At 45.4% G+C, this 27,423-nt stretch overlaps 1 protein-coding gene across 3 annotated transcripts in view; it reads left to right on the top strand.

Moving 5' to 3' along the window:
• Nucleotides 1–27,423, top strand: part of SRGAP2 (SLIT-ROBO Rho GTPase activating protein 2) — a gene marked incomplete at both ends in the record, with an annotated part of 86,780 nt that overhangs the window by 35,346 nt on the left and 24,011 nt on the right. For 2 of the 3 annotated variants that reach the window (XM_080358134.1, XM_080358132.1), the window contains 8 exons: nt 513–675; nt 11,731–11,793; nt 13,952–14,167; nt 15,008–15,136; nt 21,445–21,669; nt 22,596–22,697; nt 24,181–24,378; nt 25,865–25,949. In XM_080358134.1, coding sequence (XP_080214260.1) covers nt 513–675; nt 11,731–11,793; nt 13,952–14,167; nt 15,008–15,136; nt 21,445–21,669; nt 22,596–22,697; nt 24,181–24,378; nt 25,865–25,949 — 1,181 coding nt within the window. The remainder of the gene's footprint in view (nt 1–512; nt 676–11,730; nt 11,794–13,951; nt 14,168–15,007; nt 15,137–21,444; nt 21,670–22,595; nt 22,698–24,180; nt 24,379–25,864; nt 25,950–27,423) is intronic. The other variant, XM_080358133.1, reaches the window with a different exon arrangement.

Below are 27,423 nucleotides of genomic sequence, written 5' to 3'. Positions count from 1 at the left end.
CCAACCCGCCTGGACACCTTCCTGTGTAACCTCATCTGGGTGTTCCTGCTCACACAATGTTCCAGGTTGCTTTCTCTTTTACTCAGGACAGGTAGAGGTGCTTGCACATAATTCGTTCTGTGCGTGAAACATTTTGTTCTCTTTGCAGATGCTGCTTAGCGAACTGGATGCTTGCAATCTTTTTCTTGTGGCCAAGTCACAAATGCTGGGGAAACCTATTGTGAGACGCCAGAGCCATTGTGCTCCCTCGGGTGCTGTGATTTATGCACAAAATCTTGGATTCAAAAGAACAAAATCAGAGGGTTTTGCATACTGTAGTTTGCATTTGTAATCGTGTAATTGAGGGTGTATTTTCTGTTTGTGCCACAGCCATTTTCAAGCCTTCCTCCGCCCTCCTCTCCCTCAGCAAATCCACACGCCTCGTGGTTTCAAGCATTTATATAGAACATCACAAACAGAATCATTTTGTCAAGCTCCATCCAATGCTCGTCTCTATTTTGTGTCTTTTGCAGGAAGGATCAGAACGTGCTCTCACCTGTCAACTGCTGGAACCTCCTCCTCAACCAAGTGAAGCGGGAGAGCCGGGACCACACCACTCTGAGCGACATCTATCTCAACAACATCATCCCACGCTTCGTCCAGGTCAGCGAGGACTCGGGCCGCCTGTTCAAGAAGGTAACTGAGTGCTGCAACACACCGATTTTTATCCATCCCTTTGGAAGTATCAAACTTTTCACCGTTATTTGCCCAAGTGGCCAAGAAGGCCAGTGGTATCCTGTCCTGTATCCAAACGAGCGTGGTCAGCAGGACAAGGGCAGTGATCCTTCCCCTGTGCTCTGCATTGGGGAGGCCACACCTGGAGTATTGAGTTCAGTTCTGAGCCCCTCAGGTCAGGAAAGAGATTGAAGTGCTGGAGGGTCCAGAGAAGAGCAACAAGACTGGGGAAGGGACTTGAGCACAAGCCCTATGGGGAGAGGCTGAGGGAGCTGGGCTTGTTTAGTCTGGAGAAGAGGAGGCTTAGAGGTGAGCTCAGCACTCTCTAGAACTACCTGAAGGGCAGTTGTAGCCAGGTGGGATTGGGCTCTTCTCCCAGGCATCAGCAATAGGACAAGGGGCCATGGGCTTCAACTCTGCCAGGGGAAATTGAGGCTGGAGATTGGAAAGCAATTCTATGCAGAGAGTGGTCAGGCATTGGAATGGCTGCCCAGGGAGGTGCTGGACTCACTATCCTGGAGGTTTTTAAACTGAGATTGGACGTGGCACTTAGTGCCATGATCTAGTAAACGGACTGGAGTTGGACCAAGAGTTGGACTGGATGATCTCTGAGGTCTTTTCCAACCCAGTCGATCCTGTGATTCTGTGATTTCTGGGGCATCAATTTTCTGTTGACCATGCCAAACAAGTGGGGCTTTTTGTTCTCGTTGTGGGTAACTGTGCTTGACTTATCTGTGATTCTGTACCTTTCATTTCTTTACTAAGTTTCTTCTTCTAGTATTTTAAGGTTTTTCCCCGAAGCGGTCAGTTGAGATTCTTTGGTCTTAAATTCAGGCCGTGCTTTTTTTCCTCTTAACCTGCTCGTGGTTTCGTAAGTTTTGAAACTTATTAAATAAGGAGAAACCCTCCAGGTTTTCAACTCTGAATATAATCAAGAACGACTCTCTAAAGGTAAATTAATAGCTGTTACAGGGCAGAAACTACTGTTAAAAGAAGAATTAGGGAGAATTCGTACCATGCTGAATAGTAAAAGGATGTAATGTCCTCTGGAAAAAGGAGAAAATGCAGCTGAGGTCTCTTTTGGGAGCCTTGTCCCCTTTCTCTCCCCTCATTTCCACCTGGGAAAAGAGGTGGGACAGTGTGGGGGGGTCTTTTTCTATTAAGAAGTTGTTCTTCCAGTTGAAGAACATGATATGGAAGCTTTGAAACTCTTATTAAATGGTAATGCCTCATCTCTTCAATCGCTGTAACATCTGCTGGTTAACACGTTAAAAACGCCGCAGTTCTGACTGGGAGAGCCATTTCTGATCATCTTTGGAGAGTTATTTCTACTATCGCAAGGCCTAGAGAAGGGGATTGCGGAGGGACTCGAGCTTTCTAAAGGATATTTTTGTGGAAACTCATCCTAAATCACATTGAACCTGAGAGAGAAATGGAAGGGGAACATTGCTGATAAAACTCATCATGTACTTTCATGTCTCTTTTTGCCCTCAGTGGTTTCAGTTGTTATATGAACAACATTGTTATATTAACCACAATATTGTTATATTAACCCGAACCATTCTGTGATTAAAAAATAGTCATGAGTAGAGCGTGACTTAAAAATGAAGAGCTGTTTAGGTTCAGTTGGCAGTAACTAGAGGTCTAGTTGGCTTTTCACTCTGATCTCGATGGTGGTTTGAAATACCTTGAGGAAAGAGCGTTCAGATATTTCTTAGCATCTCTATATTGCTTTGACTAATACAGAGGGTCTATAAACCGCGGTCTGTTGTGTTCCATGCTCAGTATCGTGGGTGATATTTCATGTCAAGATGCACTTGAAAGGTCCGCGGCTCATGCGGGACCCGCAGACCAGGTTGCGTTTGCTCTTTTCCAGCAGGTATTTGTGTGTCAGCCGCTGATTTCTATAGGAAAATGAAAATAAGTGCGAGTACACCGTTGTATTCATTGAACTCTGTGTATTTCTGGGGTTTTTAATGAATAGCGATGGAGTATGAAAAGCGTATTACATTCTGTTTCTCCTTTACTTCTGTTTTTTGAGGTGTTGCCCAAGCGGAGGAGGAACCTCCTCTTGTTCAAGTAACGTCACACTAAGGCCTTTTTGACCTTTTCAAACTTTCTGGTAATTACATTATGGTTGATTAGATACTTACACAGGATTATTGAATGGCAGTTACTCTTCAATTCCTCTAATCCTTCCAAAGGATAAGTAATCTCCCTACTGCATTTCAACCAGGGCTGTGCTTGAGGAAGGTGGCTGAGAAAATGCGTCAGCAAAGAAGTCCATGGAAATAGATATTATCCCAGCTTGGCTGGAAAGCAGCATTTAAACTTTCAGCACGGTTTGGCCCTGTTTTATTTTATTTTGGGCAGCAGAATTCGAATAAAAACCAACAGCTAACCAACACCAAAATACTTTTCGTTCTCACAGACGGAATGCAAACTCAGTTTGTGCGAACAAAAGGCACTTGTTACTAAATGCCAACTACTTGTTGTCTGTTTGCCGGGGATACCAAACTGGGTAAAGGCCAAGCCAGGTATCAGATCGCTATTACAGAATCACAGAATGTCAGGGGTTGGAAGGGACCTCGAAAGCCCATCTGGGTTCCAGCCATGTTGTCCTACTCACTGCTCCTCATCCCTCTGTCTGTTCTCGCAGAGAATACTCCTCTAATTCCTTACTGCTGCTCCTCCTTCCGCCTGTCCCTTTTTAAAATATATTTCAATACATCTATTCAAAATATTCTTCCATTTCATTCCCCTTTTGATTTCCCCTTGTCGTTCTGCCCACCCCATCACCCTCTTGTGTTAATACAACCCTTCATTTCCCTGCATGATCCAACCTTTCTGGTTCTGATACGGTTAGGAACAACCCCAGGTTCCAGTGTAAGTTGGGTAATGACCTATTAGAGAGCAGTGTAGGGGAAAGGGACCGGGGAGTCCTGGGGACAGCAGGGTGACCATGAGCCAGCACTGGGCCCTTGTGGCCAGGAAGCCAATGGGACCTGGGGTGGGTTAGAAGGGGGTGGTCAGTAGGTCCGAGAGGTTCTCCTGCCCCTCTGCTCTGCCCTGGGGAGACCACACCTGGAATCTTGTGTCCAGTTGTGGCCCCTCAGTTCCAGCAGGACAGGGAACTGCTGCAGAGAGTCCAGCGCAGCCACCAAGATGCTGCAGGGAGTGGAGCATCTCCCGTGTGAGGAAAGGCTGAGGGAGCTGGGGCTCTGGAGCTGGACAAGAGGACACTGAGGGGGGACTCATTCCTGGGGATCAATATGGAAAGGGTGAGTGTCAGGAGGATGGAGCCAGGCTCTTCTGGTGACAACCAGTGACAGGACAAGGGGTAATGGGTTCAAACTGGAACACAGGAGGTTCCACTTAAATCTGAGAAGAACCTTGTTCCCGGTGAGGGTGTCAGAGCCTGGCCCAGGCTGCCCAGGGGGGTTGTGGAGTCTCCTTCTGTGCAGACATTCCAACCCGCCTGGACACCTTCCTGTGTAACCTCATCTGGGTGTTCCTGCTCCATGGGGGGATTGCACTGGATGAGCTTTCCAGGGCCCTTCAACCCCTGACATTCTGGGCTTCTGTGATTCTTGCCTATGGACGTATCTTTTTAGTGGTGTCCCTTGGTATTAAACACACACGTGTAGCCTTTTGAGAAGCAGCCTCTTTAGTTTGGCGTCTTTCATCACTCTGTTGGCTCTTTGAGATTTTCCTAGAAGCAGATCAACAGCTCTTGTTCAAATTGAATAGAAAGAAAGATATTTACTTGTAAAAGAATGGAGTGTAGAGGCCTCGGTCACTTTGAGCAGCTTCTGAACAGACTGATTTATTTTCAAGCGTTCGTTTACACTATTGTATCAAAATCAGTTATTTATGGGGAGAAAACCCTAGAAGGAATGAAGAAAATAAAACGGAGGACTTGAAATTTGCTTCTTTAATACCTTTGATCATAGAAAAAAACCCCAGAAGAGTTTATCTCCTAGTACACTGCACAGTGTTTGATGTGAAATGCAAAATCCACAATGAGTTGGTTAAAAGCCTCGCAGTAATCAAGCAGGAAGAATTATTAATTGTCTTAAGGGGTCGGTGCTGACGGTGACCTACTTTACAGCCACTGCGCGTCTCAGTGCCGCATTGCAACCGAGATATGGAAAACCTTCAGAAAATCGTACAAAACGCATGGAAAAGCCACACAGGTGAAAGAAAATTGTCCAAAATGCTGCGCCTTTGTAAAAATACCTCTCCATAACAGTGTGAACATGTAAAGATACCAATGCCGAGACCCAAATCATCAGGCGGTGCAGAGTTGGTGGGTACATGCTTAATCCCAACCTGGTTTTCCTACCCGCTCGTTTGTGGAATGTGTGGAAAGGGAGAGGGTGTGAAATAATTCCTGTGCTGCTCTTCATCTCGTTTAACAGCACAGGAATAAGCTGCTGGGGCAGAGATTTGATCCCCCCCACCTGTAATTAGAGCGGAGAGTTTGTTACGCTGCCGACGCTTTGTACCCGCTGGGATATAATGATGCGATCCGAGCCTGTTGCCCAGGGTGACGTACCAAAAAGGCTACAGCTGGAGTAATTTTACTACACATTACGGGCTAAAAATGTCACTTCTTCGTATGGACTGGGCAAGGAATACACTGCGTTTGGCCCTTTTAAATGCGGACATGTAGCGCGTTGTTATTGCGTTTTATTTCTAATGCCCCGTGTGCTTTTGTTGTATTTCCCTACCCCAGGGTGCTCGTCTTTATTTTGCCACGGTGTGAACTCAGGTCAGGACCGAGGGAACAGAGCTTTACGCTCTGGTTTCATCCCAACTCTGATCCCTCTGGTCGGCTCTTCCTTGAGATAAACCCCAGTGATTTGGAACAGGGTGCTGGGGGCAGTCAGGAGCACGAAGCTGCCCTGCGGAGCGTTAGGACTGTGAGCGGGATTATAGGATGCTGCTTCCAGTATTTCACAGGGCTTCACCGCTTGCTCGCAGGTCTTGCCGGGTTCTGACACCCGTTCTGCGCGCGGCTCGTTCAATGCGGGTGAGCGTCGCCGGGTTCCCAATGGGAACAGGCGTCCCTGGTCAGGAAATTGCTTGGTTTGTCGGGGTTGGAGGCCTGGAGCCCAAGATTCAATGGTATCGGTGCAGAATTCTGAAAGAAAGAAGGAAGGAAAGGGAAGAAGGAAGGAAGGAAGCAGAAGGAAAGAAGAATGGAAGGAAGGAGAAGGAGAGAAGGAAGGAAGGGAGAAGGGAAGGAGAGAAGGAGAAGGGAAGAAGAATGGAAGGAAGGAAGAATGGAAGGAAAGAAGGAAGGAAGAATGGAAGGAAGGAAGGAAGGAAGAATGGAAGGAAAGAAGGAAGGAAGAATGGAAGGAAAGAAGGAAGGAAGAATGGAAGGAAAGAAGGATGGAAGGAAAGAAGGAAGGAAGGAAGAATGGAAGGAAAGAAGGAAGGAAGGAAGAATGGAAGGAAAGAAGGAAGGAAGGAAAGAAGGAAGAATGGAAAGAAGGATGGAAGAATGGAAAGAAGGATGGAAGGAAAGAAGGAAGAATGGAAGGAAAGAAGGAAGGAAGGGAAGAAGAAGAAAAATAGAAGGAAGGAAAGAAGAATGGGAGGAAAGAAAGGAAGGGCTGAGCAGGGGTGGGTGGTGTTTGGCAGCAGCTCTTTCAGGCCCGAGCATGTGTGCCGTGGTTCAGAGCACAGTACTCAGCTGTAATGAGGAAAATTCCTTATTACTGACATAGTGGTGAAACAAATGACTAGTGAAATGGTGGATAAAACTAGATAATACAACTGTAATTTCAGTCTGACTGGCCAAGGCATAATGGATCATTAAACTGGAAACTGATGATCTATTACCCAAAATATGTGTGTATATTGTATGATGTAGATTTTGGTTTTGTAGCTTGTCTTTACATTCTGGAGAGTCTGAAGCTTTTGAAGAAGTCTTTGCAGAATTCCTGTTCTGTAGGGGCATGTGATAATAACTTCGTCCATAAAAGCTGTGAGAGAAACCTGCATAAAACTTGCACAGGCTTCAGGTGGGTTATGGGCTTTATTGTAAAATAAATGGTATATTCATAACAAATGCATTGGATGGTGACGATGGAGTATTTCCACACGATGAAGCTGATAAATCCTATTTGCTGCTACATCCAAATGCATTAAGGGCCGGCCTTTTAAAAAAGGGGGAAAAAGAACATTATTGAGAATCTACCTACAGAGAACTCTAAACTTTAATTAGCAAGTTCTATTTAAGTGCTGCATATATGATCTTGGAAAATTTTACCTGGCAAACCTTCTCTTTAACAAAATTCCTAAGTAGATGCTAACTAATGCATAGTAAATACCCCGTATTGTAACCTTACTTTAGACAGGAATAATAAGAAGCTTTTGCACTTCTGCAAATTTCCTGCCACTGTCGATTCAAAAAAACATTAGAACATTTATTGTTTGCCTTCCACCTATGTATATTTAATTATTCCTTTGTAAAAGATGCAGAGAAATGGTCTTTTTTGAGGGCGCTTTTCAGAACGTGCAGCTTTGGGTTCCAGTTCCAGCCCTGGCGTAATTTCAAGCAGCGTATTAGATAAAATCTCTTATCTGGGTGTGTTGCACATTCACCCAGCGATAGTTTATGAGTGTATTTTATACCGAAATCACCTCCTGAACTTCACGCTATGTTTGTTTTGAAGCCATCCCACCTTCCTATCGGGTTTTGAACCACGTTACCGCAGCTCGAGATCTGGGCCATTAAATGTTGACAGCATTCCCTTGCTCTCCTATTTATTATCCCCCCCCACCCCTAAATATTTTGCAGCTGAAGTCGTTAATGGCCGGTGGAATGCGGAACAGCCAAGGGAGCGCTGCCGTCGATCCCGAAAACATCTTGATTAAATTAGCAGGGGGAGGAGGGCGGAACAAAGAGCCCGTTGAGGAGCTGGCACAGCGCGCAGGGGAATTGATGTCCCGGCGACCTACAGCTCTGCATTTACACCCGCTTGTAACAAAGGAGTATGTGTGCGCGTGTCTGTACATGGGCCTGCACACGTAGGGCAGCTTCTTTTCGGGTTTTGGGCTGGAGAAAGGCAGCTTGTGAGATTTTGTTGCACAAGCCCCTTCCTCAGGCTTTTTAAGGGATGGACAGATAGATTCTAGTTGCAGGTGCAGTGTCACGGTTTTTCTTATCTTTCCCCATATGGTTTCCCTGTGGGTTTGAATGTCTGCAGAGAAGGAGACCCCACAACCCCCCTGGGCAGCCTGTTCCAGGCTCTGCCACCCTCACCATGGAGAAGTTTCTTCTCATATTTAGGTGGAACCTCCTCTGTTCCAGTTTGAACCCATTACCCCTTGTCCTCTTGTCACCAAGAAGAGCAGGGCAGGCACCTCAAGTCATATCAGGACTTCACAGCAAACCAGAAACTGCATTCAGGGACGCAGGGCCTGGATCGAGACCTCGGATCACAGGGACAACAGGCAGGGCCCTCCCCAGATGTCGACCATGGTCAAAGACAGCGAGACCCTCGGGATCTCTCTCTTCTATAGGGTGTATGATGCATATGGTATGGAATGCTCCTGTTCCGTCCACCCCTCCGTGCAAACTCGCCCCTCTCAATGATAGGATGTGTGGAATCTTCTCAGTCTTCTCGGCTGTCATAGCAATAAATCGAACCATGAGGCTTCTTCTGCGTTCTGTTGGTCGCCCTTATCTGCTTTGTGGCACAGTGTCTGACAAACATATAGCTAAATGGCAAACATATAGGTAGATTCAGAAAAGCGTGGTTACTTCGAAGAACGTAACTGAAACGAAAAACCACTAAAAGAGAACTGGTCTTGTATTTAACAAAACCAGGATATGCAGCCAGGAAGAGATAATAATGAGGTTTGTCCGATTTTTTATCTTTTATTTCTTGCTTTTTCCTGGGAGCTTGTTTACAAAATTCATCCTTCAAAGCTCTCTCTGCCTTGGAAAAACTTAGTATAGAACTTGGTGTTGAAATAGAAGTTGATACCTGGAGACGTTTGCAACTGCAGGGACTGTATTGTTGTTTCTCCTTGGCATGGTTTTTGTAATTCCACGCCACATTCTATTCTAACGTGACCTTCAAACCTCCTGTGTCTCTATGGCAATGCTGAGGATCAGTTGCCTTTAATCTGGATCCGCTCTGAGCCCCAGGGGACCTCAGAAATGGTCTTTGTGCCTCAGGTTTCCACCACCTTCTATGGCACTGGAGCAACAACACTTTTGCTGATGTCCAAGGCATTTTCTTTTGACTTTCCCAAGCTAACCGCTCGCCTTCCTCCCATGTATTTTCATTTATCAAGCTCAGCTAGCTCACATTTTTTCTCCCAAGCCTTGTTTTGGGTGGAATCAGCACTGGAAGCAGCATTAAATACAGAGTGCTCGTTGCATAGCTCTTGTTTTCATGACACCTGTGATCTCTCTTACCTTCATCTCAATGTAAGGGGTTTTTTTCATTCCGGTCCAGCAATCTGGCAGTTTCTTTCTTGAGAGCTCATTTGGAAGCACAAAGAGTTTCACGTCTTGACAATTTGGCACTTGTGCTTCTTCTTTTCTTCTTCGACCCGAATCCGTGTTAAAATATTCATTTTAATCTCTTGCGCATAATTGATGCTTCAGCAGTTTGTACAGCGAATGAGCAATTTTCTATGCAAGGAATAAGCAAATGGGCTGAAAAGAGCCGGGGAAAAGGGACCGATCGCCCTGATCTGGGCAGTTTAAGCTGCACGACGACGTGTTAAAAGTTCAGCACTCAGGGGGGGTTAAACCAGACTCAGACCCTTTCATTAATCACCTCCCACGCTTGTAAAACCTTTGCAACCTGTATCACTGCAGCGATCAGCAGCAGCTTCAGCTTTTGATTTTCTGCTTTCAGAGATGGGAAAACTGTTGGTGTTGGTTCTGCAAATTCTCTTGGAGATTGGGAATCACCAGCCTCAGATGCTCCTGCTCGTGGGTCCCATTGCTGGGCTGGTCTAGATGGGTCACAACATCCATAAAGACTCTAATACAACATCTCTGCTCTCAGAAACACGGGAAACTCTCCGCACTGCTGAGCTGGACAGTATTAACAAAAAAAAGACTAATTTAAAATTAAATTATATGATCTTTGTCTTTTTGCTTTCAGTGTGGGTTTTTTTTCCTAATGGCTTAACGTTATCTTGACTTCTTAGGCAGAAATGCTGGCTCAAGTGTGGGTTGGTCTGAATTACCTCTTATCTTTTTCCTTTCCTGGACTTTGTAGACATAAATAATCTTGAACCTATCAAATTCGCTTAATCCAGTAGGTATTATATGATTCTAACACCCAGAGCATGAGGGTTCAATCAGGCAAACGCTGCCTTAGTAGGTAAGGAATGAGTCCAGTCTATGAATCGAATGAAGTTGTTCTTGTTGCATGGAGATGCATTTGCACTCTTCCTTTTATTCACCTTAAAGAGCATGTTGTGTGATATTGATATTCTTATAATAGGTGGTAATCTTGGGTGCTTGCTCCAAGGCAGGGGTGATAACCAGCTCCCTGTCACAATGGATATGGATTTTCCTGGAATTTCAAAGAGATGATCGGGCGTGATAATGCGGCTGCAGAACAGGGTTGAAGCAGCAAGTTAAAATCATTTCAGCAGCCGCTGGGGTGAGTGGGGTGACAGTTCAGACGTCGCTTCTTTGAGCCGTCAACAGCCCAGAGAGGAAACATCTGTTTGTGTCTGACTGGATTGGCTTTAATCTTTAATAAGTGTAGGCTCGGAGATGTAAATTGTATAACAAATATGGAGATTTTCTTTGGTCGGTGATGCTCCTGCTGGAGGAAAAAGTGATTCGTTCAGGTTTGTGCTGTGGGAGCTGGTGGCGGCTGCACCTTCACTTTGCGCCTTTTGATGTGTCTGGATTCACAGAACCCCAGAATATCAGGGGTTGAAGGGCCCTGGAAAGCTCATCCAGTGCAATCCCCCCATGGAGCAGGAACACCCAGATGAGGTTACACAGGAAGGTGTCCAGGCGGGTTGGAATGTCTGCACAGAAGGAGACTCCACAACCCCCTGGGCAGCCTGGGCCAGGCTCTGCCACCCTCACCCCCAACAAGTTTCTTCTCCAATTTAAGTGGAACCTCCTGTGTTCCAGTTTGCACCCATTGCCCCTTGTCCTGTCACTGGTTGTCACCAGCAGAGCCTGGCTCCATCCTCCTGACACTGCCCCTTTCCATATTGATCCCCATGAATGAGTCACCCGTCAGCGCAGGGTGACGAAGATGCTGCAGGGAGTGGAGCATCTCCCGTGTGAGGAAAGGCTGAGGGAGCTGGGGCTCTGGAGCTGGACAAGAGGACACTGAGGGGGGACTCATTCATGTTTACAGATATCTAAAGGGGGAGTGTCAGGAGGATGGAGCCAGAGGGTGCAGGGGGGGAATTGTGGTGTCTGTGGAAGAAGAGGGAAACCTTCGGTAAATGTCTTAGAGGCTCAAAGGCGAGATTGCGTATCTGAAAACACGTGCTTTTTGAAAAAAAATAACCCACTCTGGTTTTATAATAAAAAATAAAAAATAAACATATTGACATTAACACTGTGCTCAAAAAGAGTCTGTATAGTCTTTCACTTACAATCAGCACAATATCGTCTCTTTTGGGATATGATATTTAGTAAAGGAAGATCATTCCTGTTGACTTTCTTACCCTGCATGTCTTCAGTTTCCATTTCAAGCTGTCCTATATTTGTGATCTTGCTCGATCCTGCTCAAATGGCCTGATCTGTGTGTTTCCAGGCTTGTAATGCTGGAAATTTCCCTTTACTGCACATTTTGGTTCATTAATACCATTTGTGCAAATTGACCATAAGTGGCTCTGGGCTGGGCAGTTATCGATTGGGTTTATTGGCATAAATACCAGTCCTTAATTGAGAATAAATGACTTGTAGGTGCGGAGCGTCCTCCCTTCCTTTTCCCCGTCCTCCCTTCCTTTTCTCTGTCTTCCCCAATTAACTTTCATTTCTCTGTTTGATTGCAGAGCAAGGAAGTGGGATTGCAGCTCCAGGAGGACTTGATGAAGGTCTTGAACGAGCTCTACACGGTAAATCAAACTGACCTCTTGGCATCTTTTCAGGCAGAGAGAAGAAGCGTTTGGCTTCTCCCCGGCAGAGACCGAGCACCAAACCCAATAAATATCTGCGGCCTTTGCAGTTTAAGGCAGCTCGTGTTCACCAGTCTATAGAGCACCATAAATCTCACTTTTTCACTCCATCCTTATGATGTTTTAGCTCTTGAAGTGTCGGCTCCTCTTCTCAAAGCTCTCCCCTTAACGCGCACCTGCTGCTCGCTGCAGCGTCACTTTTAAAAACAGGATTATTAGGATTATTTCCGAGTGTGCTCCAAATCTTAAGTCTGCGGTTTTGAGTGGCTGGAGCATGCAAAAGGCAGCACATGGTGTTTATTTGGTCCTTGACTATTTCAGCAAACGGTTCCCTTTAGAGTCGTGTTCTTCCATCTGTGCTTTTTGCTTCTCCTTGTCCATTGGAGACCCCAAGCAGAGGCATTGCCTCGGGAAGGAGCAGCAGCGCACATGGGGACTTTTCTCCTCACATGTTGTTTGATTCGATTTTCGCTTTCTGCAGCTGTTACTGAGCTAGTTCTGTTTTAAAAGCAGAACTTACACTCAGTGTTGTTGCCCAAAATGGGGGTTTTTTTTGTCCTTCCCTAACGGTACGTTGGGTCATTACACCGGGGTACGTGTTCTATCCTTCATTCTTTCACAAGATGCTCCAGGGGTGTTTCTCGGTGTGTTGAACTTGAGAAGAAATTCAGTATTAATATCAATACTAAACATGGATTTCTAGGAACTGAGATTTATTTCTAAGCTGAGTTTTCGTGGAACTTAAGCAGAAGTTTAGTTAGTAGAGTTTAGCAGGACACAAGTGACAGATCGTTGAACCAAACACTGAGTCCTGATCGTTTCTCTATCGCCGGATGGAAGATCTTCCAGAATCCAGCCTTTTGATAACCAAACCTGGGGTATTGACCTCTTATTCTACTGGGTATCTAAAGGATTGGCAGAATTCATATTTTCAGACATGAAAATGGACAAAATCTTTAGTTTCCTACACAGGTGAAATCCAGAGGGTTGTTACTTTATGGTCTGAGCATATGCAGGAGCTGGAAATGTAAATTATTCAGAATGTGTCTCTTTAATACCGGCTGCACTCACATTCGCTTTCATGTCTAAATACGCCGTGATTTGCAAGTGGGACCTTTATTAATACTGGAACGACACTATTGGGGTGTCTTCATGCAACTTTGCATTTTTTGGCCCCATCTCAAAATGATATCATAATAATGTTTGCTTTGGTGTGGGAATTGAATTGCTTTGCAATCATGGTTATAAAAAACAAGTTTATATATTTTGCCCTTTGTTTCTGTTTGCTTAACACAAAGATAGACGTGAATATCCCGTGAAACAGGGTTTTTTTGTGACTTTGGGGGATATTTATCTATACTTGCTTATAGAAAACGGACTATAATAAGTACAGAGTCCAGGTCTCCCTGAGCACAAGAACCACGCTCTTTTATTAATATTTGTTAGATAAGGTGAACAGAGGTGCTTTTATAGCTCAAATTTGATTTAAACAAATGGAGCCTGAGTTGCTTTTGCAGCCGTTGTGTTCAGACTGTGGGTTTGCCTGCAGCTCCTCGAGATCTGGGATGTTTAAAGCACCGATTCATCCAGATGAAAGACTGATAGACATCCCTTCCAAAACCTTACCTGCTGATGAAAAGCCATCATTCCCCAACCTTGGCGTAGAATTGTCTTTGAATACTAAGGAGGCTGGGTTTAGTCTGTATCTTTTAATATGTTTCTTATGATTCCTTTATTGGGGCGTACGAGAAGGCGCGTGCCAAAATTAAACAAAGAAGCAGCTGCAAAAGGATCCGCTTTGATTTCAGATTCAAGAGCCAGTTTGTGTGGCTTCTGTCGTGGTTTTTTGAGATGTGAAATTTTCCCAAGTATATCTTGATTTGCCGGTTTAGACATTTCTAACTTCCAACTGGTCACCATGCACCTTTGCTTAGCTTGGGTGATATCTTGCATTTGATATAAATATAATGGGCAGCTGTTGTGAAATAGTTATGTTAAAGTACCTTGCAGTTTTGGGGAGTGCATTGGCTAGAAAATAATACAAATATAATAAAAAATGCGACCGTGGTGCTCTCTGACTCTGTGTCGTGTTGCGCAGGTGATGAAAACCTACCACATGTACAACGCGGACAGCATCAGCGCCCAGAGCAAACTGAAAGAGGCGGAGAAGCAGGAGGAAAAGCAGATTGGGAAGTCGGTGAAGCAAGAGGACAAACAGACGCCGCGCTCCCCCGACTCGACTTCCAATGTCAAGTTTGAAGAGAAACACGTTCGGCGAAGCTCCGTCAAAAAAATCGAGAAGATGAAGGAGAAGGTGCGACCGCGGCATCGCTGCTGGTGGGGGAGCTTTGCAGTGCTTCTGCACGGGAGCTGCTGAATTCTCTCCTTTGTGACATTCAAATGCAAATCTCAGGTTTTGTAGAGGTTTTAAACGTTGGGATTTAGGAAAGGCAAAAGGCGGGTTCCTTTTTAGGACAGTTTTGTGTGATCCCAGGTTACACAAGCATGGCACAAAAAGCCGAAAGGAGGTTTGAGTTTCAAAGTAACAACTGCCTTCTTGGAAATCACCGTTAACACATTTCTTTTCTTGTACAGAGTACAAGATTTTGTTTACTGATTCCTACCAGTTTAAGCTCAGACCTGAGCTATAGGGAGATGCACAATCCCAGACTAACTTCATGGGCTGGACCGGTTCCCTTAGTAACTGGTCAGTCAGTCCAGTCATTCAGTGCTAAGATTCAAGGCAACGGAAGGTGAAGAGTTATTTTAGGATTGATTTAGACTCTGAAAGGACCAAGTTTAGGTCTGGCTTCTATTGGAAGAGGTGGGTGCCTGCAGCAGCCCCCAGATTACCTATAGAGCTGGGTCATAACCTCATAAACCCGCGTGGCTCCTTCATTCTTCCCTTAATATTCCCCAACCCCCAGTCTGTTTTAAGACAAGGCTTTAAATGCAAAGCCATCTAGTATAGTAATGCTTAAAACCATCTAAATAATTAATCTAAATTCTAAATCTTTGAGTCTTGATAGAGCTGGAATCCAAATGAACAAAAACCACATGAGCAGAGTAAGATTTGTCGGGTGTTCTCTGGTGTTGCTGCTACTTCTCCTGCACCTCTTTTTAAAATACATTCTGGTTTTGGTTTCTCTTCCAGCGCCAAGCGAAGTACACAGAAAACAGACTGAAGGCTATTAAGGCAAGAAACGAGTATCTGCTGGCCCTGGAAGCCACCAACGCGTCTGTGTTCAAGTATTACATTCACGACCTGTCAGATCTCATTGATGTAAGTGCTGCTGCTTGGGTGGCTGCGCTGAATATCAGCGTGATTAACCCTCGCGTGTCCCTCTCCTGCATCATCTTATATACCTGGTAACCTCGGTACTGCTGTGGAGCGATGGGCATGGATGGGCAGCTTAGAGAGTAGCATAATAATTGGTCATTAAGCTGTTAATTGAGCTTTTCGTACTGGGAATCTTTGCACGGATAGAAACTCGCACAAGAATCCTGGCGTTGAAATGCGGAGAAGGAGGAGTTGCTTGCTTAAAATGAAACTCGGCTTTGGTATCGCACTGCTGCTTGACATTTTCTAATTACTATTTTAAGCAAACCTGCAAGTTTTGAACTCAGAAGCACATTTTTTGAAAAGGAGAATGTTAGCTGTAGGAACAGTATACCAGTTGGTGAAAGAAAGTTGGATGAGGGAATAGAGTGACTATCAGCAGGTTTGCTGATGACACCAAACTGGAGGAGTGGCTGACACTGGAAGCTGTGCTGCCATCAGAGACCTGGACAGGCTGGAGAGCTGGGCGGGGAAAATGTAATGAAATAGAACAAGGGCAAGTGTAGAGTCTTGAATCTGGGCAGGAACAACCCCAGGTTCCAGCATAAGTTGGGGAATGACCTATTAGAGAGCCATGCAGGGGAAAGGGAGCTGGGGGTCCTGGGGACAGCAGGGTGACCATGAGCCAGCACTGGGCCCTTGTGGCCAGGAAGCCAATGGGACCTGGGGTGGGTTAGAAGGGGGTGGTCAGTAGGTCAGAGAGGTTCTCCTGCCCCTCTGCTCTGCCCTGGGGAGACCACACCTGGAATCTTGTGTCCAGTTGTGGCCCCTCAGTTCCAGCAGGACAGGGAACTGCTGCAGAGAGTCCAGCGCAGCCACCAAGATGCTGCAGGGAGTGGAGCATCTCCCGTGTGAGGAAAGGCTGAGGGAGCTGGGGCTCTGGAGCTGGACAAGAGGACACTGAGGGGGGACTCATTCATGGGGATCAATATGGAAAGGGGGAGTGTCAGGAGGATGGAGCCAGGCTCTTCTGGTGACAACCAGTGACAGGACAAGGGGCAATGGGTTCAAACTGGAACACAGGAGGTTCCACTTAAATATGAGAAGAAACTTGTTTGGGGTGAGGGTGTCAGAGCCTGGCCCAGGCTGCCCAGGGGGGTTGTGGAGTCTCCTTCTGTGCAGGCATTCCAACCCGCCTGGACACCTTCCTGTGTAACCTCATCTGGGTGTTCCTGCTCCATGGGGGGATTGCACTGGATGAGCTTTCCAGGGCCCTTCCAACCCCTGACATTCTGGGATTCTGTGAATGGGAACGCTGAGATTTGTCACAAATACAGAACTATGCACCTCAACCTGCAGAGCTGCAGCACCCAGTACACAGAACACGTCACGTCGGGGTCACCCACTGGTCCTTGATGTTATTCTGCGTGCCCAGGGCTGGAAACGCTCGACTGAGGAGCCCGCAGGGAACTTTCATTGTAGGAGGGAGGAGTAATGAACGGGAGTGTTCCAGACAGGCAGTAAAGAGCACTCAGCTCGCTATTAATTAGTCAGCTATTATAATACCTAACAGTATATCTAATACATTTATTCAGCAGCTCATAAAATCACATGAAGTGCACTTCTGCTAGGTGTTTATTTAAGCCTGGCCTTTGGAGGTCGGTATCAGCAGGGCTTAGATGCCTTTGAAAAATCCTGTGATTTCAAAATGTCGTGTTTTGCAAAATCGTTGCCGGTTCAGGAAACTGTTTTTAATTAACATTTGCTCAGCTTAAATTGTGTCATCTTGTTTTTTTTAACAAATTATAACTATCTGTAGAGCACCAGGGATTTTATATTGACAGTTACAAGGTGGGGATTCATCTCACTGACAGCAGTAGAATTCAGTTGGTTTAATAGTTTTGTTTCTTTCTTTTTAAGACTCCTGTCCGTAATTCCTCCCCCAGATGCTGCAGATGTGCTCAGTTTGGTTCTCAGCCACTGCACTGGTCTTAGTACATTTTCATGAGTCGTATTTAATAAACTGTTCAGATTTCCTAAATCCATAACGATCTTCAGGCACAGAATTAAGATCCCATTGACAAATCTGTGTTATATTTGTCTGCGTTAACCCCCTTGTGCTCCTTGGAGCTTCCAGTTTAACACTAAACTGCGAGTTCTCATCATCTTTTTAAAAGTCTCGTGTTTTCTACTCTATTTTCAGCAGACCTGGAAAAATGTGGGATGGTGGAATTCTGTTATCTCATCATTAAGACACAGGGAATATAGATTTATGAATCCCTTGGATCCTGTCAAGGTTTAAAGCAAGGTGGCAATAAAATGTGGCAGACATTCCCTGTTATCCCCTTTATCTCCAGCCACTCCTTCCTTTAGATCGGAAAGATGATAAGAAAGATAAGGGGAAAGGAAGAGAGACTTAGACTTCAAGTCGGAGAGTTTTAAAGGGGTTTTACTAATGCTACTAATAATTAGAGAATATATATATATATATATAAAATATACAAAGCCAATCTGGAGCGCTGGATGTGGAGTTGGCGTCACTGCAGCAGCAGAGCTGGGTGTGCGGAGCTGGCGGAGCCTGGGTGCGGGATGCAGGGCCTGAGGGCTGTGGATCACAGACAGACAGACAGACAGACAGGGTCCTCTCTGGATGCCGCCCATGGTCGAAGAGCAAGTGACCCTGTGATCACCCTCTTATATAGGGGTATGGTGATTATGGGATGGAATACTTCTGTTGGTCAGTTCTAGTCACCTGTTCCACCCACCCCTCCTCAAACACACCCCTCTCTCAACGCAATGTGGGAAAACTTATCAGTCTTTCTTAGCTACCATAGGAATAAATCTAAACATGAGCTTCTTCAGCATTCCGTTGGTCTCTTACCAGCACCGAGTGCAGCATCCGAGGAAAAATATGCAGGTAAAACTCAGAAAAGAACTGAGCTGAAAGAAAAATCACTAAAAGAGAACCAAAACCAGGACAAGTCCAAAGGATGGAAAATTAACTATAACCAGTGATGATTATCTGAAGAATCTGACTTAAATAAAAATGTGATTTTTTTTTTAAGCCAGGTCTTAATTCATTTCCTTGATCTAATCATTTGACCTTATTGAATTTTGAAAGCTAAAAGCAATCATCGAAGTCACTCACGAGTAGATTGTGTTGGGCCCAGTGGCATTAAACATGTGGTGTTTATGCACCATGTTGTGTTCCCCCTGCAGTGCACATGGAAGGGTAACAAGTTAATTCCTCAGTGTGAGTTAAGAGCAATAAATTATTCCTGATGCAGCCCAGTAGTTTTGAATTTCCTGCCTTTGGGGGCTGAGGCAGCAATTTGATGCTGAGGAAATATTACAGTAATGGGGAAATTTGTATTCAGTCATATTTACGAAAGGGTCAATAAGACATGTTCTTTTAAAAAGAAAAGATAAAGACGCATGCATATGTGTGAGTGATAAAGCTTAATTTACTGTTCTAGGAATAATTATTGCTATTTACTCCAGGTTCTCGTACTTTCCTTTCCAAATATAAATTGCTTTTTAAAGCAGAGGGCTCTTTCTCTTTAAATCTGCTTTGAACCTGCTTGAGAACTACTAAAGGGTTAATCCGCTGTCATGTGGAGTAGTGAATTTGAATGAGTTATCATTAAATTCTTATAAAAAATTAATTTCCTGGGAGAACAATTCCATCAAACCTTTATATAACCTAGAAAAGGGATGGCAAGGCGATACATTCATAAATAAGATACGCTGGGCTTTTCAAAGTGTTAAAGTGGTGGAGTGGGCTGAAACTTTTGGTGTCGCTGGCTTGGAGAACATAAAGCTAAAAGGCTTCACCGTCTGAATGTCATCCTGGTGCTCAGTGAGGTGGGTGTAAAATATTAATATTAAGTCCCTTTTGAGTTCCCGGTGCCACCAGTGACCTCCCCTTGTGCAGCTTTCCTCCCGGAGATGGTTTGTGCTGGGGGAGCAGCGGCTGCTCCTCTTAAACCCGAGCTCACCCTAATCCTAGTCTAACTGAGCCTGGCTTTCCCCAGATCCCCACAGGGGAATCGTGTGTGTGTGGAAAAGCAAGAGCCGCGAGCAACTGTTGATCCAAAACTCCCTCCGCACGTGCAAATTCTCAATCAAGCGCCTTTTGTGTTTGTTTCTTGGGGGTTGTTTTGGCTGGGTTTTGGTTTTTATGCCTGAATGTGACATCCTTTGATTCTCCGCCTCCAGCTTCACCAGCAACCGCGGCTCTTTGGACAAGACCCCACACCTGCCGCAGCTGTTGGCACAGGACCCGGGCACCCACCTCGGTGACAGGAATCCTCCAAAAACAGGGAACAGACCAGTAGTCGCTCTCTCCTCTCCCTCCCTCCACCCCTCTTCTTTTATATTTTCGTGTTTGCACACAATGCCAGTGATGAGCTCCGAGTGATGGGCAAGGAGGGACATTTCATGTGGATTTTGCTGAGAGAGCAGCACGGCAATCAAGCAGATGGTCTCTTTCTTTCGATTTGGATCTTCTCCTAGCGTGTCTAATCTTGCGCTCACCATTCCAACAAGGTGGGCTCCTTCTTTGCTTTATTAGTCTGAAAAATCCAGGCTGTTCCTGACCAGCTCATGAAAAGCTGCTTTGCTCCTTTCTGAACACAGAGACTTGGTGTCACGGTCCATTCGGTGATGGACTCGTGATGGTTCTTTTACCTTGATCTCCTTGGCGACCAAAATGCCAAGGGGTTATAGTTCAATCAAGCAGTGTTACTTTATTAATTGGCCCGTAAAGTGGCAAACAATAGAGAGAGAGACTAAGAAAAGGGAAAAGAAATGGGGATAGTAGAAGTAAAGATGAGAAACGAGGTTGTGTTTATCACCAGTGGAGTTCCAAAAGCTCCCTCTGCTCTCCGATCCTGTGGAGTCCTGCTGGTCCTCCGTTGTGGTTCAGGATCCTCTGGCGGGAAGATCTTCAATAGTGTCCATTCTGGAGTCATCTTTTATCCTTCTTCACCCCACCCCTCGCTCCCATTGTTTTAGCCCAGTCTCCGCCTTGATTTCACAACGCAGGCTTAACTGCGCAGGCTCGAAAGATTCACACTTTCTTTTGCCAACGCTTACGTGTCCAGCATTCAGGGGTCTTTCTCTGGTCCACTGGGTGACCTCAGGACCCTTGGCATGCTCCTTTTCACTGGCCGTTGTCTGGGGGAGCAGCTGAGGGACACATGTAACTGAAGCTGCAGGTGAGGACACATCTTCTGGACGGCAGCTCTTGTCCCTGGGTTGAAGAGACCCTCATAACAATCTCTTTGCAGAGGCGGGGGCTGGTTTGGCTGAAGCAGTAGGTAAAGTCCACACAGCAGCCATTGTGAGCAGAAGACCCCCATATTGGAGAAACCAGTGCAACACAATGCTTCTCGGGCTTCTCTCCACGTCACTGTCCATGCGTTCTTGCTGTCAAGGCCTCAGTTCTCTAAGTTCTTGATGGTGATGGTCAGGCAAATACTGCTCCATCTCTGGACCGACTCTCACCCTTGGCTGCGCAGCCGTTTTGGAGATGAAGCCGCTTGATTGTCTCCCAGTGACATCGTGCTGGAATCACCGGGAAATTCTTGACCGCGGCCACTTTTCTGCTTGGACGTTTTCTTTTCTCTTATGTTTCAGCCCAGCAGTGAAGTCAGCTCGGCCGGTCACTTCTCGCTCTTGGATGACTCTGTTCTTCATGCCTGTGATGTGCAGGTCGTGTTCTTGCTTCCCGAAGCACCCGGAATGAAGCAGTTTTCTGGATCTTGGGTGGAATAATTTAGTTGCAGATGAGCCTTTGCAGACAATCCGAATCTTATGTCTTGTTTCTCTGGGTGGTGGTTCAGTGCATTGTTTTCCTCTTGCTTTGAATCATTTTATTGAAGGATTTTGGAGTGTTTTCAACAGGAATCATTGCCCTGAAAGTAAGGTTAGAATCTAAAGAAATACATTGCACATACCCACTTCTAGGTTACTTTTTGGTTTTTTAACAGCATGAAATAAACTCTCTAGTTCTCCTTGAGAACTCAGCACGTTGTTCTAATAGTTTAAGCTGTACTTGGAGACTAATTATAATGTGATATTTAAATTTGTATGGGATGAGAGGTTGAGAATTCTGTTCTCTGAGGACCCTACTGTGCGATCAGTGAGAGATGTGGGACCGCTCTGCTCTCCAGAAGATGCTCAGATTTCCACGACCTGTTTTCCGTGTACATAACTTGTGGCTTTGGAAAAATTTGGATTTATTTTGTATTTTTTTTCCTTGCAGAATTTCTTTACTCATTCATAGGGAATTGTGTGCCTTTTTCCAGCAGTGCTGTGACCTGGGATACCACGCCAGCCTCAACAGGGCTCTCCGGACGTTCTTGTCCGCTGAGCTCAACCTGGAGCAGTCCAAGCATGAGGGTCTGGACGCCATCGAAAACGCCGTCGAGAACCTGGATGCCAACAGTGACAAGCAGCGCCTGATGGAGATGTACAACAACGTCTTCTGCCCGCCCATGAAGTTTGAGTTTCAGCCGCACATGGGTGATATGGTTGGTTTATATTCCTCCTCCGGCTCTAGCTCGGTAAAACACTTCGCCTCTTCCCTTCCCTCGTCTTTGATAGATGGACCCACTCAAAGGCCACCTGTTGGGCTCTATTTTTGGGAGGTAGAAGGGAGCCTTGGGAAAGGGAGCCGGTCCAAAGGTTAAGCAGATGCTGGTGGGGTGGGTGTCTGAATGTGACTCTCACTTTTTGACTATCTGAAGATGCTTAATTAGGTATAATATTAAATGTAGATAGGGAACACTGGTTTAGCCTCTTGTTGAAGCCACGGTTAACTGCTGCACCCTGAGACAGGCTCAGAAGTTGGAGGTTTGAACCCCGCTTTAGTAGAACGTGAACCTTTAGTACTGCTTGGAACCCAGGGCTAGAACATTTTAAAATGAAGCAGTTTGGAAGACGTTTGATTATAAAAATTGAATAAAGGAATTGCCACGAAGATGCTGAAGGGAGTGGAGCATCTCCCGGGTGAGGAAAGGCTGAGGGAGCTGGGGCTCTGGAGCTGGACAAGAGGACACTGAGGGGGGACTCATTCCTGGGGATCAATATGGAAAGGGTGAGTGTCAGGAGGATGGAGCCAGGCTCTTCTGGTGACAACCAGTGATAGGACAAGGGGCAATGGGTACAAACTGGAACACAGGAGGTTCCATTTAAATTTGAGAAGAAACTTGTTTGGGGTGAGGGTGGCAGAGCCTGGCCCAGGCTGCCCAGGTGGGTTGTGGAGTCTCCTTCTGTGCAGACATTCCAACCCGCCTGGACACCTTCCTGTGTAACCTCATCTGGGTGTTCCCGCTCCATGGGGGGATTGCACTGGATGAGCTTTCCAGGTCCCTTCCAACCCCTGACATTCTGGGTTCTGTGATTTTTTTCCCTAGCCTTCTAAGAGTGGTTTTATTTCTCTTTATTCCTCTTCCAGGAGTCGCAGCTCTGTGCCCAACAACCAGTCCAGAGCGAGTTAGTGCAGCGGTGCCAGCAACTACAGTCTCGATTATCTACGCTTAAGATTGAAAACGAAGAGGTGAGCTCATCAACCGAAAATCAACAACCCTCTCACCCCTTCCAATGGGGCATGGGGACTAGTTAATGAAGAACCTGGTTGCTATGATCCTCTTTTCTGAAGAATTGTGGTAAAAATGAAGAATAATGCACCGCTGAGGCCAGCGGTGTGTTAACGTGTGATCTCACATGGGCTGTTTGCATGGAGAGGATCCCTTAAAAAACCCACGCAGGTCTCCTTGCCCATCCTGAAGTCGGTAGGGCTGACTTGTTGTGTTTGGATATCTAAGAGAAAAACAAGAAATAAGTTTTTTGAACTGAAAACAGTGAATTTGCATAACCTGAAGTAAAAACTCAATTCTTTTTAATTGGGCATCTAAGATGAGAGAACTAGATCAATGGCATTCACTTGGGATCAGGTCAGAGCACCTAATCTGTACCTCTGTGTTCAAGCATTTTTAATCCTCCTTGTGAAAAATTTATGTGTCCTTGTTGAGGGTTTTGATTGCAGGGTGACAATAAAACTGTGGCAGGTGTATTGTTAACCCCCTCTCCCTCCGTCCCGCTAAGCACAGCCGATGAGGAGGGAAAGAAGGACAGAGAGAATAGAGTTGGAAAAATTAAACATGGTTTACTAATGCTACTGATAAAATAGAGAAAATAATACAAAATATACAAAACCAATCTTGAAAGTCTCAGCAACTGCAGAGCCGGCACCCGAAGTCCTGGACTGGACTCTCCAGCCAACCGGAGCTGGATTCAGTCTGTCACTGGCCTCAGGTCGCAGGGACCACTCACAAGGTCCTCTGCTAATGTCGCCATAAGGAAAAGGGACGAGATCCTCGTGATCTCCCACTTTTATATGAACCATCACGTGAATGGGATGTTATACTCTGTTGGTCAGTTTTTGGTCACCTGTTTCTTGTTGCCCCTCTTGCGAGATGTCCATCCATGCTTATCAATAACTTCACATTCCATTGCTATGTTACCAAATCATGTATCTGGTTCTCCAGGAAAATTCATCTAATATGAAGCTTTAGCTGACAGGCAAATTCACTAAAAGAAAAACTTGTTTTTAACAAAACCAGGACACTCCTTTACGTCTGGGAAGTTGATTCTGGCCTTCAGTAAAAAAATTACAGTGCCACAAAGTCCTGTTTTTAATATCGAATATTTCATGCTTAGTAAATGTAGTTACTGAAGACAATTAAAAGATTTTGGTTCCAACGCTCTTGGCTTTGAGATTAAATTTCCTTACATCTCCTCCTCATCCCAGCCTGCAAGTTTACAGGTATTTTCCTACTCCTGGTAGGCCCTGTGTTCTCCCAGCCATTTATTTATACAGACTGTGCTGTTAATGAGCAAATCTTGCACCTTAGTTCTGACACACGGGATGCGAAACCAGTAATATCTGTTTATTAGTAAAATGCCCTGGGGTGCTTAGCACCTCTGCTTTTACTTGCAATATACTGAGTTTTTTGAGTACTTTCGTTCTTGCCGGGCAGGTTAAGAAGACGATGGAAGCGACGCTGCAGACGATCCAGGACATCGTCACGATCGAGGATTTTGACGTCTCCGACTGCTTCCAGTACAGCAACTCCATGGAGTCCGTTAAATCCACCGTCTCGGAAACGTTCATGAGCAAACCGAGCATCGCCAAGAGACGGGCCAACCAGCAGGAGACGGAGCAGTTCTATTTCACAGTAAGGATTTAATTTGCGGCGTGAGCACATAGAATGTATTTAGAATGCAAAACGAGGCGATCGTCTTACGGAAACGCCTCTGCGATGGGTTTTGGACAAGCAGAGTAAGCATGTTAGGTTTTAAACAGCGGTGCTTGGAATTCTTCAGAGATGCATTGGGATACCGCTGTTGATGCAAACTTGGTTGGTGGATAAATTGTGTAAAATTTGATTTCTTCTGCATCTGAAAAGGATTTGTCAGAGAAAAGAACTTAATAGCTTGTAAATATCGATTTTCAAAATAATACGAACGAAAGGAATGTTTAGTTCTCTCATTTTGTGTCTTTATCATCTTACAATTTCAGCTCGCATAAGCTTTTAATTGTGCCGATGCGTTTTTACAAGATGCCAAGAGCTTGCTGGATTCTCTGCCGTTTTAAGAATATTTCCTAATAGCAGATGAAAATCATACGACTTATCTTGGTTCCTTTGGGATTAATTTCCTATAGTTTCTGCCCTTTACATTCCCCTTCCAAGAACGATGTGGGTTATGAAAGGTCTGAAGCTTCTCTGCGAATTCCACTGGCTGGCAGGAGGCTTTGACTTAGATTAAAAAGCTTTAACAAGCCTAATCAGATACTTGATTGATTTATTATTGCCTGGACTTATAAACAGCCTTTCCACGGATTACAAGCTTTGAATCTGTAAGGAGTAGGTTTTTCAGTGTATGAGAAAATGCTCAAATGATTGATCGACTATTGACCAGACTTGGAAATATCATTTATAAGGATTTCAAGCTTTGAATCTGGAAGGAGCAGGTTTGTCGGTGTATGAGAAAATGCTCAGATGAGCGTTAATGAGAGTGAGGGCAGAGCTGTGAGAGCAATGTGGGGGAAAACCAGAGCGTAATGCAGAGCAGAGATTGAAATCCCCATGTCCCTTCCAACCCCCAACATTCTGGGATTCTGTGAGATGAAAGAGCTGTGGAAAATCAGAAAAGTGATAAAAAATGACCGTGTGATTGTATAATATTTCACCGAGCAAACAAAGCTGAACTGAAATAATATCTTTATTTGTTTTGTCCTGCGTGTCCCCCCTGCAGCCCTCGGTATTGCCCAGGGATGGGTGTTTGAGGAGGAATTGGGGTGAGGGAGGTTAAGTGGGACAATAAGCACAGTGGTGGCTTTGGGTTGGTGAACAGATTGCTCATTGAGTTGGCCGTGATGTGCGTTTCCACTCCGGCTGGAGAGGAGCCGCACGGCAGCTTCTCCGAGCTCAAAAAGATGCCAAATATTCAGCTGATTCCACAGGGAAACAATAGAAATTGTGCTGCAGCTCTGAGCTTCAAATTAGACAGATAAACCAGGAGGACTCGGCACATCCTTCGCACCCTAAATTGCCGTGTGATTCTCTGCTTCAGCGTTATGTTCAGAATCCAGCAAGCTTAAGATGCAGTTGAAGAAATTAATTGTCCACTCATGAGCTTGTTTTCTTCTTTTTTTCACAGAAAATGAAGGAGTATCTGGAAGGCAGGAACCTGATCACGAAGCTCCAAGCCAAACACGACCTCCTGCAGAAGACCCTGGGAGAAAGTGAGTCGGAGCCCGTCGCGCTTATTCAATTAGTGTAACGCTCTGGGGTCACTGATGCAAAGTGGCCGTGCTCATGTTTTATGAATTTATTTTTCCCATCTGCATGATGGAAAAGCCACATGACCTACGTGATGAACGGTGAACGGAAAATGCTTAATGAGTCACTAATGTGCATCGCTTATTTGTTAAAACGAAGCGTGTGCTGCTCGTTCGTCCTCTCCTCTCCCTGTCGCGGTTGAGACGGACAAACGACATGGACCAAGGTCTTTCAAGATGAAAGTAATAGATGCCATTTATTGCTACAAGTGCATTTTTATACAATTCTACCAGTTCATATGTCTTTTCACTATTGGTTACAAGTTACAGCACTAACATGTCATTGGTTAATTTTGCTATCATCCATGTTATCCTTCTATCCCCTTCTCTCTCACGGGTACATCTCTCCTCTCTCCGGATCCTCCTTTACTCCCATCCTTCTCAAGGGTAAATCTTAATATCTCAAGGCTGATCTCTACTCTCATATTTTCTGTCAAGGATTCCACAGACCCGCTGCAGTTTCCCACACCCTGTACAGGCACGTTCTGCTTCTCAATAATCCATTCGGGTGAACCTTTTGATTTACAGTTAAGGAGTGTTGCCTTGTTGGGCTGGTCAGAAGTTTCATTGCACGATAGTTTAGCTGGTTCTCGTCTCCGTGCGTTCAATCCAGACCACGCTCTAATGTGTGTGAGCACAGGCTTCCATTAGGAGAATAACAAACAGATTTCAGAGCATGTAAAATATGTTATCTATCTAGAGGGCATTAGTCAAGGGGCAGCAGCCGGAGCTGAATATGCATTTGCTGTTAGTGTCAGAACAAAGGAAGATTTCTTTCCCTTCATGGTATGGGCAAATCCTGTTGGCCGAACGCACTTAAACTATGCATCCAAGTTTCCATAGAAACCTGTCTGCCTCCTGTTTGCAGAGGAGAAGGTTTGAACAGTCTAAATGTCAGGTCAGAAAGTAGCTCAGCTCCTTCCTGGGTTTGTGTCCTGGTCGTCCTGGGCTTGCGGTGCAATATGTGACTTAACCGGACTCCCTCAGAGTTTATGGTGTGCAAAGCTGCTACGTGGAAACCTAAACAGCACGTGGGCTGGGAGATGCTTTGCTTTCGTTTTAAAAATCCGCTATTAAAATAAAATGTCTATTGCTCCAGTAATTAAGAGCTTCATTTTCATCAGACCCAAACCGCTGGAAGGTAAGGAAAGGATGTTGCTGTCATTTTGGGCTTTGCTGTTCTTCCCAGCTCTCCTATGGAGGGGGTGGCTGAAGCCAAAGATCTGTGTCCTCAGGGTATTTTTCTTCTGCCTCTAAATATCTCCAAGTGACACCCAGGCTGCCCCTGTGACCGATCCCATTCCTGACCCCTGCATACCGAGACCTGTTTCCCCTTAACCTGCCTGCCCCTTGAACCAGCTGCGCTGGAAGGAAAAGA

The sequence above is a fragment of the Nesoenas mayeri genome (genome assembly GCF_963082525.1).
Source record: "Nesoenas mayeri genome assembly, chromosome: 23".
Lineage (NCBI taxonomy): Eukaryota > Metazoa > Chordata > Aves > Columbiformes > Columbidae > Nesoenas > Nesoenas mayeri.
Note: the sequence above shows the minus strand (reverse complement) of the source record. Positions and strands in the feature narration are given on the sequence as shown.